Here is a 12695-nt window from a genome sequence, read left to right on the forward strand (position 1 = left end):
ATGGCGCAGAGCTCCAGGATGTTGATGTGCATCTGTGCCTCCCTGGGGGCACATGGCTGTCCAGATGAACTCCCCAGCCAACAAGCGAGTCATCCGTGGTGAGAGTGGTATGGGGGGCATGAAAGGGATGCTGGCTAAGACTCTGGACAGGTTGCACCACCACATGAGGGAGGTGAGCACAGAGGGAGGAAGCAAGATCAGCTTGCCTAGGCTGTCTGACTGAGGATCACAGATGGAGTGGAGCCACAGCTGGAGGCAAAGCATATGGAGGCAGGCATGCAGCACGACAGAGGTGCAGGCAGACATTTGGTCCAGGAGAGAGAGGCACTGATGGACTCGTGTGCGTGGATGACGGTGGAGCTGCGTGATGAGAGCAGTGAGGGTGGTGAAGCGGTCCGAGGGAAAAAAGGTGTGGGCTGCAACTGAGTACCGACGGGTCCCTATGAAAATGAGCATGCAGGCAGGGGTAAGGACAGATTTCTCCTCGTTGATGCAAATCCCCAAGGTGTCTAGGAGGATGCGTAGGGTCCGGATAGCGATAAGGAGGCAGGCCTGGAATGGAGCCACAAGGAGCCAATCATCCAGGTAGGGAAACACGGAGTGACCCAGGCGACACATGTGGGCCAACACAACAGCGAAAACCTTCATAAAGATGAGGGGGCAGTGCAATCCCAAAGAGAAGGACCTGGAATTGGTAGTGTGAACGCCCCACCGCGAAGTGGAGGAATTTGCAAGGAACAGGGGGATGTCTGTATGGAAATATGCATCCTTCATATCAAGAGCCGTGAACCAAGCCACTGAGGGAAGGGACAGGATGATGAGGGGGAGCATGACTACCTGGAAACGGAATCTGCGGATAAATTTGTTCAGCAACTGGAGGTCCAAAATGGGATGGATGCCCCCTTCTTCAGTACGAGGCAGTAAGGGGAGTAGAAACCACAGCCATGGTAGTGCTGTTGAACAGATTCTATGGCACCCTTCCAAAGGAAGGCATCTACTTCCTCTCAGAGAAGGTGGTACTGGGAGAGATCCCCAAGAGGTCCCCGGAGTGAGTGATGGGGCAGGAAGGAAAAGAATTCTATGAGGTACCCCTGGTGACCAATGTCCAACACCCAACCATCAGTGGTAATCTTGTCCAGTTGCGACCAAAAAGGGCAAGATGACCCACAAAAACAATTGCGGGGGTGACTGGAGGGAGGTTCACGGGTCTCCAGGAAGGACGCAAAAGGGCTGCTTGGAGGAACGTTGCAGGAAAGCAGAAGTGGCAGGAGCAGCGGCAGTGGAATAGTAGGGCAGTAGTGAGCGCAGATGATGCTGAAACACTTCCACTGGACATTGAGGATAGGGCTGGTAGGTGGCATGAGGGCAGGGTCTGAAGGACAGAGCCATTCCTTATGGTACGGTGAATTGGGGCGACCGCTCCGGGCTCCACGCTTTGGGTGGCCCCGTGAGCCAGCGCGATTGGCCAGCATGCATGGATGGCGTGTGAACCGCTGGCTGGGGGAGGCTAGCCCCAGCCCCACCCCTTCCACCCGAGGGAGAGCGCACGGCGGCGGCGCTGCAGCCTCCCCAGCCCTGCAGCACCGGGAGGGAGAGTGCACGGCTCTGCCGCAGCCTCCTCAGCCCCCTGGAGCCCAGCGTCACTGCCCTGGGGAGGCAGAGTGTGGGCAGGGCCACGCTTGGCTGTTTGGGGAGGCACTGCCTCCCCTACCCGCTGCCCGGGGTGGTCAGTCCTGGAAGTGACGGATTCATCACTTCCACCCCAGGCCCTGCACCCCTCTAGGGACGGCCCTGCTAAAGGACCACCTCTGTTGCCTGCAGGTTGGGGTCAGGGTGTATATGCCAAGTGACCAGAGGGTGGTACGAGAGTCCTTAAGGGAGTGCAGGGACTCACTGGTTTTGTCGCTAAACATTTTGTTATTGTCAAAGGGGAGGTCCTCAAGTGTAGTCTGGACCTCCTTTAGAAACCTGCTAGATTATAGCCAGCAATCATGGCAGAGGACAACCCCTGAGGCCAGAGAGTGGGACGCAATATCAGCAGCATCAACTGCTCCCTGGAGGAACGTTGTGACCAACTTGTCTTCGTCCAGGAGGTTAAAGTGTGTTAAAGTCCTGCTGCTTCTCTAGATGGAGGAAAGCTTTAAAGTCCACCAGTTTGGAGTATGAGAGGAAGTTGTACTTGGCCAGGATGGCCTGGTAGCTGGCAATGCAGAACTGTCCCCGCAGAGGAGTTAGGGTGACCAGATGTCTTATTTTCATAGGGACAGTCCCGTTTTTGGGGACTTTTTCTTATATAGGCACCTATTACCTCCCACCCCCCTGTCCCATCTTTTCACAGTTGCTATCTGGTCACCCTAAGAGGAGTTGACCTTGCAGCCAGCAAGTCCAGCTTCTTGGCATTGTGATTGGCACGGAGGGGGGAGTGCAGTTGCCAGGCATGCTCAGTTACTGCATGGACTACAAAAGTGTTTCATGGCAGGTGAGTATATAGAAAGTCTGCGCCTTTGGTGGGCACGAAGTAGAGATGCTCCACCCGCTTGGGAGTAGGGGCACAAGAAGCTGGGGTGTGCCAGACTATTTGGGACAGTTGTAAAATGGCCTTGTGAATAGGCAGGGCAGTAGGGGATGCCCGGGCGGGTTGCAATATGTCCAGGAACTGATTCTGGGGGTCCTGTACGTCATCTACAGGCAGGTTGAGGGCTGTAGCAGATCCTGGTCTTGCAGGTGGTCATCGGGGAGAGAGAGAGAGAGAGGGCAGAATAAAGGCATCATCTGGGGAGGAAGAGGTGCAAATAGGGACCAGAGGATCCAGTGGTGCTGCTGGTGCTGGAAAGTCCTGGGGCTTCTCAGACAGAGGGAGGGACAGTACATTGGGAACAGCAGGTGATGCAGGCATGGTTGTCCCCTGCAATTCATCTAGGGGTCCCAAGCAGCCCAGTAGGGCCAGGCATAGGGGTCACCTGGCATCAGCATGGAACCATGGGTCAACCAGAGGGGCATACATGATATGGGTGATGCCAGGGGTCCAGGCTATATGACTGGGTGGGCAAGAAGGCAGAGTCCGGCCCAGAAGACCACTCAGAGGCGGAAGACAAGTCCAATAGAGGCAGAGTCGTCAGAACCGTCAGTGTGGGATGAAATAAAGCCGGATGGTCCAAGAGCAAAAGAGGTTCCTCTGTGGAAGGGCCTGGAGGAGAGAGGTTGAGTGGAGCAGGATGCTGAAGGAGAAGGGGATCATCTGCGGGAGACGGCATTCTGGGAGCAACAAGACGCTGGGAGCATGGACAGGAGCTGGCATATGGCAACATCAGTTCAGCCATTGGCATGAGAGGGGACAAGTGCCCTGATGTATGTAGGATTGGGCATGCAAGTCCAGACGTCCCCGTGGAGTGGACAGAGCTGGAGGTGACAGCAGCAGGCCACTCACTGTGGCCAGTGGCAGGGCCGATGGAGCGCGGTGCTTGGACTTATGCGCTGATTGGGACTTTTTGTTGCTGGAGCATCCAGGTTGATGCAACACTTCTCATCCAACCTAGCACAGCTCGGGGAAGCAATGATGTGTTTAGAGGCAGTCCCCATCAGGGAGCCACCCTTATGTCCACAGCTGTGCCTCTTATGAGTATGGTGGGTCTTGGGCAGTAGCGGTGGTGCCTCTGGTGCCGGCTGGGAAGGGCCCAGGGAGGAGCTCACCGCCGGTATGAAGCACCATTCTGATGCATCTGTCGGTCCTGGATCCAGTTGTGCACATGGTCACATTACCTCCTCCATACGACACTTGCAGAGGTGAAGTTCTCTGGCCTCTCGAGGCCAAGCCGGGAAAGAGTGCCAGATGGAGCAGCGGGTGGCAACATGAGCTTTGCCCAAGCAATACAGACAACATTGGTGCTCGTCACTCACAGAGAAGGACCATGGGCATGAAGCACTGTATTTAAAACTGGCTTGCCAGGGCACAGTCCAACAAAGGAAACCTAGCTAACTAATGGACAACCATATACAACTAATAAAAACTATCTACAGACAACAATCAAAGAACAGCTCTCTTGGTAAGCTAAGAGCACTGAGGAACAGGGGTTCCGACTCTGGCCATACAGCAGCAAGAAGGAACTGGAGCAGTGTCAACCTGCTTAGCCTCTTAAAGCCTCAGATGCACCATGAGGTCAATGCACGATGCACGTGTGGGTTAACGGATACTACTATGAACCGTTCTGGTTCCAGCGTATGTGAATCCATGTTTGGAATCCACATAGGGATCATCACTCGAAGAAAAACATAACACCTAATCATCTAAGTTGGCACATCCAAAATCAATATTAGAAAAATTCTCAGTTAACAATATTGCTGAAAGTTAAAACATACTATATTAAATAGCAAATCAGCAGAGAATACACATGTAATTTCTAGAAAGCCTTTAGAGTTTTTTCCAGAAATGACCAACTGGCTCAGTGAGAAGCAAAATTACCCATATAGGATTTCAAGGCTTTATCAAAAATCTGATGGGTTCTCCACACTTTTACCAGTGGTGGTGGATGATTTCCTTTTAAAATCATAATTCATTCTAAATTGAATTGAAACAATACTTCAAGTACACCATGAAGTGTTAACTAGTGTTTAAGGTAAGGATTGTCCCAAATAGATCCAAATATATGCAGGTCAAAAGAAAAATGAAGTTCACAGGTCAGTAAAAAGTTAAGTACAAAGTTCAATGCCAGCCTGACTCTTCATCATATAACACCACAGACATTGGTTAAAGATTTACATTTTAAGCAGCTTACATTTAAATTATAACTGAATAGCTCTTCAAAGAAGTGTTACAGCATTTATGAATAAACGTATATTATGGGAAACACATGGGTACGATATAATCACATCTTATTATGTTATGTGCAGTATACTTTCCTATATACATATGGAAAATGTCTAATGAAATCCATTAAATTGTGGCAATACTGAGAGAAATTACAGATGGTCTTAAACTGAAATTATTTTTGAAAAAAAGAAGTTGGAATATGTCTTGCTAAAATGGCACTTCTAAAACCACAGATATTTAGCTTCTGAGAAAGATTGCTGAAGTACGAAACTGGAAGGAATGCTTGAGAAAGTTGCTTGAAGGTTGAGATTTAAATTACTGCATGAACATAAAAGTCTTCAGCGGACATATTATATAATGCAGAAGATAATATTCACATCAACTACTTTGAATCCCTTTCTCTGAACAGGCAGCTGGAGACAGACTTTGTATATAAAATAAAACTACCACATTTTAAAACTAATAGCTTGATTTTGATTGGAGTAGTCTCTAAAACAGAAAAATGTTTATATGTCAATGTAAACTGTATATTCAAGTATTCTGCAAAGTACAAAAATGTATTCTTAGTGTAGTCTATTGAAACTTAAAGAAAAAGTACTCAGGTCTTGAAAGAAAAAAATTATATCTTAACTCCGTATGCTTTGTCAACAACATGAACTTTCTCTTGAACACGTTTGCTCTCTCCAGACAGATAATTAGGTCTGTGCAAAATACCCCTGTACGCCTAGCTACTTAGACATTTTAAATCAAGTGAAAATGGATTTTATTTTAATTAAGAAAAACAAATTCTAGCCCACTCCTTTTTTAAAAAATTCACTTTTAATTTAAGCAGAAGTTATGTCACCTAGCATCCTCTATTTGAACTATTAATTTAGTTAACTAGTGAAATGAATATGACAAATACAAAATTCATATTCATAGCTCAAAGATGGAAAACATTAAGAGTAAACCGCATGCTGCATAAAACACAAAGTCAAGAGAGTATTTTAACCTTTGTAAGTGAAAAAAACAACCAATAGCAAAATAATTTCTTACATACTGGAAGTCACTAGACAGACATTATATTCTCAGACCCCAGCACTCCTTCTGCACAATTATTTCACCATTCATAAATCATGGATATCATCAGAACCTGATGGAGAAACTGCCAGTTTCCACATGCAGACCTCAAAATCATTAGAAATACAAATTCTATATTTGCCTTACCTGTGGCACCCAATGGATGCCCTTTTGAAATCAAACCACCACTGGGGTTTACCACCCATTTTCCACCATAAGTATTGTCTCCTCTATCAATCAGCTCCCCAGCTCTTCCTATAAATAGTAATTGAAAAAGGGAAAATAGCTGAAAAAAAGTCATCTTCTGGTACATTTTTAAACCTTACTGTTACTTCTGGATATTATTGCATATTTTGAGTCAGCCAAAACCAGAAAATTGTAGTGCATAAAACTTTTGGAACACACATGTGAAATAACCAAAGGATATGAACATTAACTGCTTACACTGTTTGGACAATAGGTGTTAATTTGCTTCCGTTGCCCACCAAATATATATTTTAGTACACTATATAAGCTTTTCAATTTATACAATAATTAAATTAATAATTGGTAAAATTATAATGAAAAGAGCAAATGTTCCTGAAAAGGAGCAGTCAGTCATTACAGATACTGTTATGTTTTTCACTTGAAATCACAACTTGCAGTAATACTAATGAGACATAAGGTGGGTGGGGGAATATCTTTTATTGGACCAATTTCTGTTAGTGAACGAAATACTCCTGGGGGAATTCTACACCACTGCACAATGAAGAATTTTGCAGAAATTAATGTTGGGCATGCAGAATTTCCTTTTTCCCTCCACAGAAATGGGCTGCAGAGATGTTGGGTGCCACTAGGGCTGCTGGACCCAGCAGAGCCCACCTCGCAAATAGAAAACAAGGCCTTGAGGGAGGGGAGGGAACTGGAGGGTTCCCAGGAGCTGCAGTTCCCATCACACCTGGAAGAAAAGAGGTGGTGGCACGCAGGAAACTGCAAGCCTGCGACCCAACATTAGGCTGTTTCTGCTTCTGGATCCCTGGGTTCTAGAAGGGTAGGGTCTGTGAGTGCCTGGGCTGGGGGTGGGGGCGCAGCTGGGTTCTGAGGGCAAGGTGGTGTGAGTGTCTGGGCCAGGGAGGGCCCCACGGCTGGGCTCTGGATGGGAGGAGATTATGAGTGTATGGGCTGGGGGTAGGGTTACCAACCATCCAGGACTATCCTGAAGTCTCCAAGAATTAAAGATTAATCTTTAATTGAATAGTATGTCACGTGATGAAACCTCCAGGAATATGTCCAACCAAAATTGGCAACCCTAGCTGGGGAGGGGGCATAGCTGGGCTCTGGGAGCAAAGGGGTATGAGTATCTGGGTTGGGGGGCTCATGGCTGGGCTCTGGGGGTAAGGGGGCATGACTCCTTTGCCCCCTGGCTGGGTTCTGTGTGAGAGGGGACAGAGAAGCAAGTACTGAATTGTCGTAGGGGTTTCTTTAACTCTATTCCTGGGGGAATTTGTGTGGGTGTCTATTGTTACAGACATACTTGCTGACAGATATTTTGAAATAAATTACCAAAATAATTGAAACTGGTGTGATTATACAGTGTTATTTTGACAAATAAAATTTGCAGAATTTTAAAATACTGTGAGCAGAATTTCTCATATTTTGGCACAAAACTGCCCAAAGAGTGAAGGACCAGCTTTTGAGCTACACAACCTGAAGAAGAGGTGTGCGTAGCTCAACAGCTTGTCTCTTTCACCAACAGAAGTTGATCCAATAAAAGATACTACCTCCTCCACTGTATCTCTCATATCCTGGGACGAATATGGCTACAACTCTGAAAGCAGTAATATTAATGGCAGTTATTGGCATGCTGCATACTCAACACTTTTAAATACATACATTCTTACTTAACAGTTTCAGTATTCAACAAACACAAACCACATGAAGTGCCAGATTTTGATTCATAGGGGTGAACAAATAATCATGTTCATTTGGATTAAGCAATTTTCCCCACTGAAGAGCTCTCATGGTGTAAGAAGGTAAAGAAACATATTCTCATGATATTGACTGAAGAGTGAAATTGATTAGAACACAAAGAAAAAAGGCATACAAGATATGCTACTGAGTTATAAGTTAATAATTGACCAAATGGGAGTCATGGGAGCAGTGTGTTGCATTTTCTAGGTGCACCATGACAGATGTAGAACAAAGAGCGGGTGCTTCTTTTTACTAATGAGTGTACATATCTAAATAAATAGAAAATGACTGCAACCACTTTTGCTGCTACTGGTGCCACAGAGACCCAGCAAATAATAATGTGGTATAAAGGAACAAGTCAGAGAAAGGGAAGGGACAGTAAGAAGAAAAGGACAGAGGAAGAGACCTTTTAAAAGTTTCGTTCAGTTAAAAATCTTGAGTCTAAATTCTTGCAGGCCTTTTTATTGAATCCCCAATCTCAGTTTGACTGTTCATAAATAAGACTATACATCACCTAGTGGTGTGTAAGTAAAATCATGCTATTTTTCAGGAAATGATTCACAGAGGATGTTCTCAACTTTTTAATTCAATGTTTGAAAAACCAATAATATGTTTAAAAGCTGAACTTTTTAAAATCTGAAATGTAATAGTTCAACATATTTTGAACATAAGAACATTAGAAAAGCTATGCTGGGTCAGACCAACAGTCCATCAAGCCCAGTATCCTGTCTTCCAACAGTGGCCAGTGCCATCTACTTCAGAGAATGAACAGAACAGAACAATCATCGAGTAATCCATCCCCTATTGTCCAGTCACAGCTTCTGGCAGTCAGAGGTTTAGGAACATCCAGAACATGGGGTTGTGACCCTGACTATCTTGGCTAGTAGCCAGTGATGGACGTATCCTCCGTGAACTTATCTTATCCTTTTTTTAAAACAATGTTATATTTTTGGCCTTCACAACATCCTATGGCAATGAGTTCCACAGGCTGACTGTGCGAAGTACTTCCTTACACTTGTTTTAAACTGTTGCCTATTAATTTCATTGTGTGACCCCTGATTGTTGTTGTCACGCTGTCTGGAGTGGCTCAAGACTGAGTGCCAAACTCAGGACAGACTATCAAAAGCAGAGCAGAAACCCCAAACTAGCTGTATGTTCTATAATTAGATTTCACCAATCCAGTAACAAGTGTGAACTCCTAAAGGACTATAACAGTCTTACCACGGAGTCACCGGCAGTCCCCTTGGGCATTCCAGTTTATCTTGCCATCCAGGCAAGCTGAACTATGTGATAGATGGTCACTTTACACCAAAAATGTAAAGTGACCATCTTTACATGTTCAGGTCCCAGTCCCAGAGGACCAGTCACTTACTCTAGGTCAATTGTACTCAGATCTCAAACTAAGGACAACACCTGTAGCCAATCCTATAATAAACTAACTAAAGATTTATTAACTAAGAAAACAGAATTATTTACAAGATTAAAGCAGGTAAGCATACATAGACAAATGTGGTACAATCTTAAATTCAAAAGATAATAGAAGCTTCTATAATAAGCAAGCTTTTATATCCTTTGGGGCTAACCCAAGCCAAGCAGCTTGGGGATCTCTTGCTTATGTCTAGGAATCTTTTCCCCTCAGAGTTCAAACAGCATAAAGAGACACAGCTTCTCCTTGTCAGACATTTTTATCCACACTCACCCCAGAATCCAAGCTGATTCTGCATATAGGTGAGTGGGGGGGAACAATCAACAAAGTCTTTGTTCAACAATGGCTCATTTCAATGCACTAGTCCTTCCTGATGGGCAGGAGATGATACTTCTTGGGGTAAACTAATATTTCACACTTGGCAATGCTTCTCCAGTAACTGTGGGGAATTTACAGTCAAACATTTTTATAGTTTAAATGTTTGCTCTGTAACATTACCTTATGACACAGGATACTGATATACATGCAGCATCTTATAAGCATTCCATAAAGTCTAAACACTAAGCACATTGTTATAAATCTAATATCTATTTTCATAATGCTAACACACAGGTAAACAAGACTGCTTTCAAGCTATGCATTTGTAAGTGTTCAGTGAGGCCTAGGGGCCTTGGCATGAGCTGGCACCTGGCCTGCCAGCATCACGCTTGTGTCATGTAAAGGGGTAAATATCACTTCCCTATTCACTTTCTCCACACCATTCATGATTGTATAGACCTCTATCATATCCCCCTTAGTGGTCTCTTTTCTAAAATGAGCAATCCCAGTCTTTTTAATCTCTCCTCATATGGAAGCTGTGCTATACCCCTAATCATTTTTGTTGCCCTTTTCTGTAAATTTTCCAATTTTAATATATCTTTTTGAGATGGGGTGACCAGACCTGCACATAGCATTCAAGGTGTGGGCATACCACAGATATATATAGTAGCATTTTGATAATTTCTGTCTTATTTTCTATTTTTTCCCCTAAATTTTCTTCCTATTAGCTTTTTTGATTGCAGCTGCACACTGAGCCAATGTTTTCAGAGAACAATCATTGTGGACTCCAAGATCTCTTTCTTGAGTGTAAACAGCTAATTTAGAACCCATCATTTTGTATATATAGTTTGGATTATGTTTTCTGATGTTCACTACTGTGCATTTAGCAACACTGAATTTCATCTGCCATTTTGTTGCCTAGTCACCCAGTTCAGTAAGATCCCTTTGTAACTCTTCACAGTCTGCTTTGAACTTAACTATCTTAAGTAGTTTTGTATCATCTGCAAACTTTGTCACCTCACTGTTTACCCCTTTTTACAGATCACTTATGAATATGTTGAACAGCACTAGTTACAATATAGATCTTTGGGGAAACTCTGCTATTTACCTCTCTCCACTGTGAAAACTGACCATTTATTCCTACCTTTTGTTTCCTGTCTTTTAACCAGTTATTGACCCAATGAGAGGATCTTCCCCCTCTTCTGCTGTGATTGCCTACTTTGCTTAAGAACCTTTGTGTGGGACCTTTTCAAAGGCTTCTGGATGTATTGTATTTGGAATCAAGAAAAAAAAAATCATATCTGAGACTGAGTCCCTCCTTTATTCTTTGTGAATATTTCTGAAACAACTTATCAGCAAAGCTATCTTTTATGTGGCTTTATTTGAAATTTACTTTGCTGTATGATTGGTTTAAATCTATAGTCAGTGCTTCTTGTTCAAATCCCTTAAGTAAAAAAACACTAGAACATAAAATTTAAGGTCTTACCTTAAATACAAAATGTTAATGCATAGTCAGAAAACTGATGGAAAACTAAGATGTTAGAATAGGAGACACCTTTTAGGAGATTTCTAATTTTGTAGCCCCAAAATTTTCCAATTCAATACACCTTCCTAAGTGTTGGTGGATTTTTTTAAACTATAAATGTTGACTAAGTGCATCTGGGAATTAAGTGTGAAAGAAAAATTGAAAAAAACCCACTGTGTTTACTCACACTAGCCAGAAAATTAGTTCATAGCAACCTAACATTGCCACTGGAAACAGCAGGGAAGCACCAATGGTGTTAAGAAGGTTGAGAAGTAGCAAGATCAACTGGCCACAGCAGAAGTTGGAAGGAAGCAGACCAAAATCTAGGATAAATGAATAAAAGTCTAGGAACAGGGAACAAGAACTTGAGCAGCTGAAAAGAAGGGGACCTGAAGCTGAGACACAAATAAGAGGGAGGAAAGTGGGTCAACTCTCCCCCTGCAACTTGCTAACCACATGATTTTTTGCACCATGTATCTGGGATGCATTAATTTGCCTTCTGATATTCATGTGGTAGTCTAAATGGAGTCATTTGTCCAATTACAGTTTTTACAATATATTTATGACTTATTAATATTTTGCTTTTCTTCATCCTTATGAAGTTACAGAATAATGTTCTTACCATACAGGACAGATTCATGCAATGAAGCAGTAATAGCATTTGTAACAAACACTAAAGTTACAAGACATGTTTAATGTTGTCCATTTTAATAAACTAAAATTCTTCATTAATGTTATTACCTTCAGGACAAAGTCCTAAAGCTTCATAAGTAACAAGCTCATTAGATGAGAAACAATCATGGAGCTCAATCACATCCACATCTGTAGGTTTCAGACCTGCTTTGGAAAAACATCTTTTCGCAGCTTCTTTACTCATATCATAGCCAACCTACAACAACAAATTGTGAGTTACACAGCTCAAGACTTTAGACTACGCTCATCTGCTAATTGTGACCGGAACGAATGCTGTAAGTGAGCTGGCCTATAAGTGATGGAAATCTAAGACTGCAGTACAAGGCACATTAATATTAGAACAGATTACCATTATGTGGCATAATTTTGCAGCAAGAAATCAGAGATTCTAAACTTCATTGCAGGAACATTCTAAGTGATGGCTCCTCTCTGTTCCTCCTCCACTCCTTCTTCCCACATGTAATAGTATACTCAGCCAAAATTTTATTTCATCATTAAGGGCAAGATATGCTGCTGGTATAATTGGGCACAATTCCATAGATGTCCGAAGAATTGCAAATGCTTATGCCAGTTGAAAGTTTGGCCTCAAATCTCTATTTAGCTAGTAATCTGTACCTCTGCTGCCAGCCATCTTTGACTTTAATGCTAATATTCAATATTTTCTAAATCAGACTGTCTGGAATGCATTAATTTGATTTGCACCTACTGGGCTGAATTTGGCCCTCAGTTACCCCTGTGCAACCCCACTGACATCAATGAGGTTGAATATTATGTGGTAGATTCCCAGATGGTGAAAACTGTCACAGCTCCATTGACCTATGCAACAAAGGACAGAATTTGGTCCTTAATTACAATAGTCAAACTCATACTAGAACTATAGATGCAAATAACCCAAACTTTTGAGAAAACTTGGCTCT

The 12695-nt window shown here is 43.4% G+C and overlaps 1 protein-coding gene across 1 annotated transcript in view; it reads right to left on the minus strand.

Annotated features, from left to right (window-relative positions):
- SCP2 (sterol carrier protein 2) overlaps positions 1-12695 on the minus strand; it is a 56340-nt gene that overhangs the window by 20721 nt on the left and 22924 nt on the right. Inside the window, exons 10-11 of the mRNA XM_073357672.2 lie at positions 11827-11974; positions 6014-6121 (exon numbers count right to left, since the gene is read on the minus strand). Of these exons, the coding sequence (XP_073213773.1) occupies positions 6014-6121; positions 11827-11974 (256 nt within the window). The remainder of the gene's footprint in view (positions 1-6013; positions 6122-11826; positions 11975-12695) is intronic.

This window comes from Lepidochelys kempii, chromosome 8 (assembly GCF_965140285.1).
Source record: "Lepidochelys kempii isolate rLepKem1 chromosome 8, rLepKem1.hap1, whole genome shotgun sequence".
NCBI lineage: Eukaryota > Metazoa > Chordata > Testudines > Cheloniidae > Lepidochelys > Lepidochelys kempii.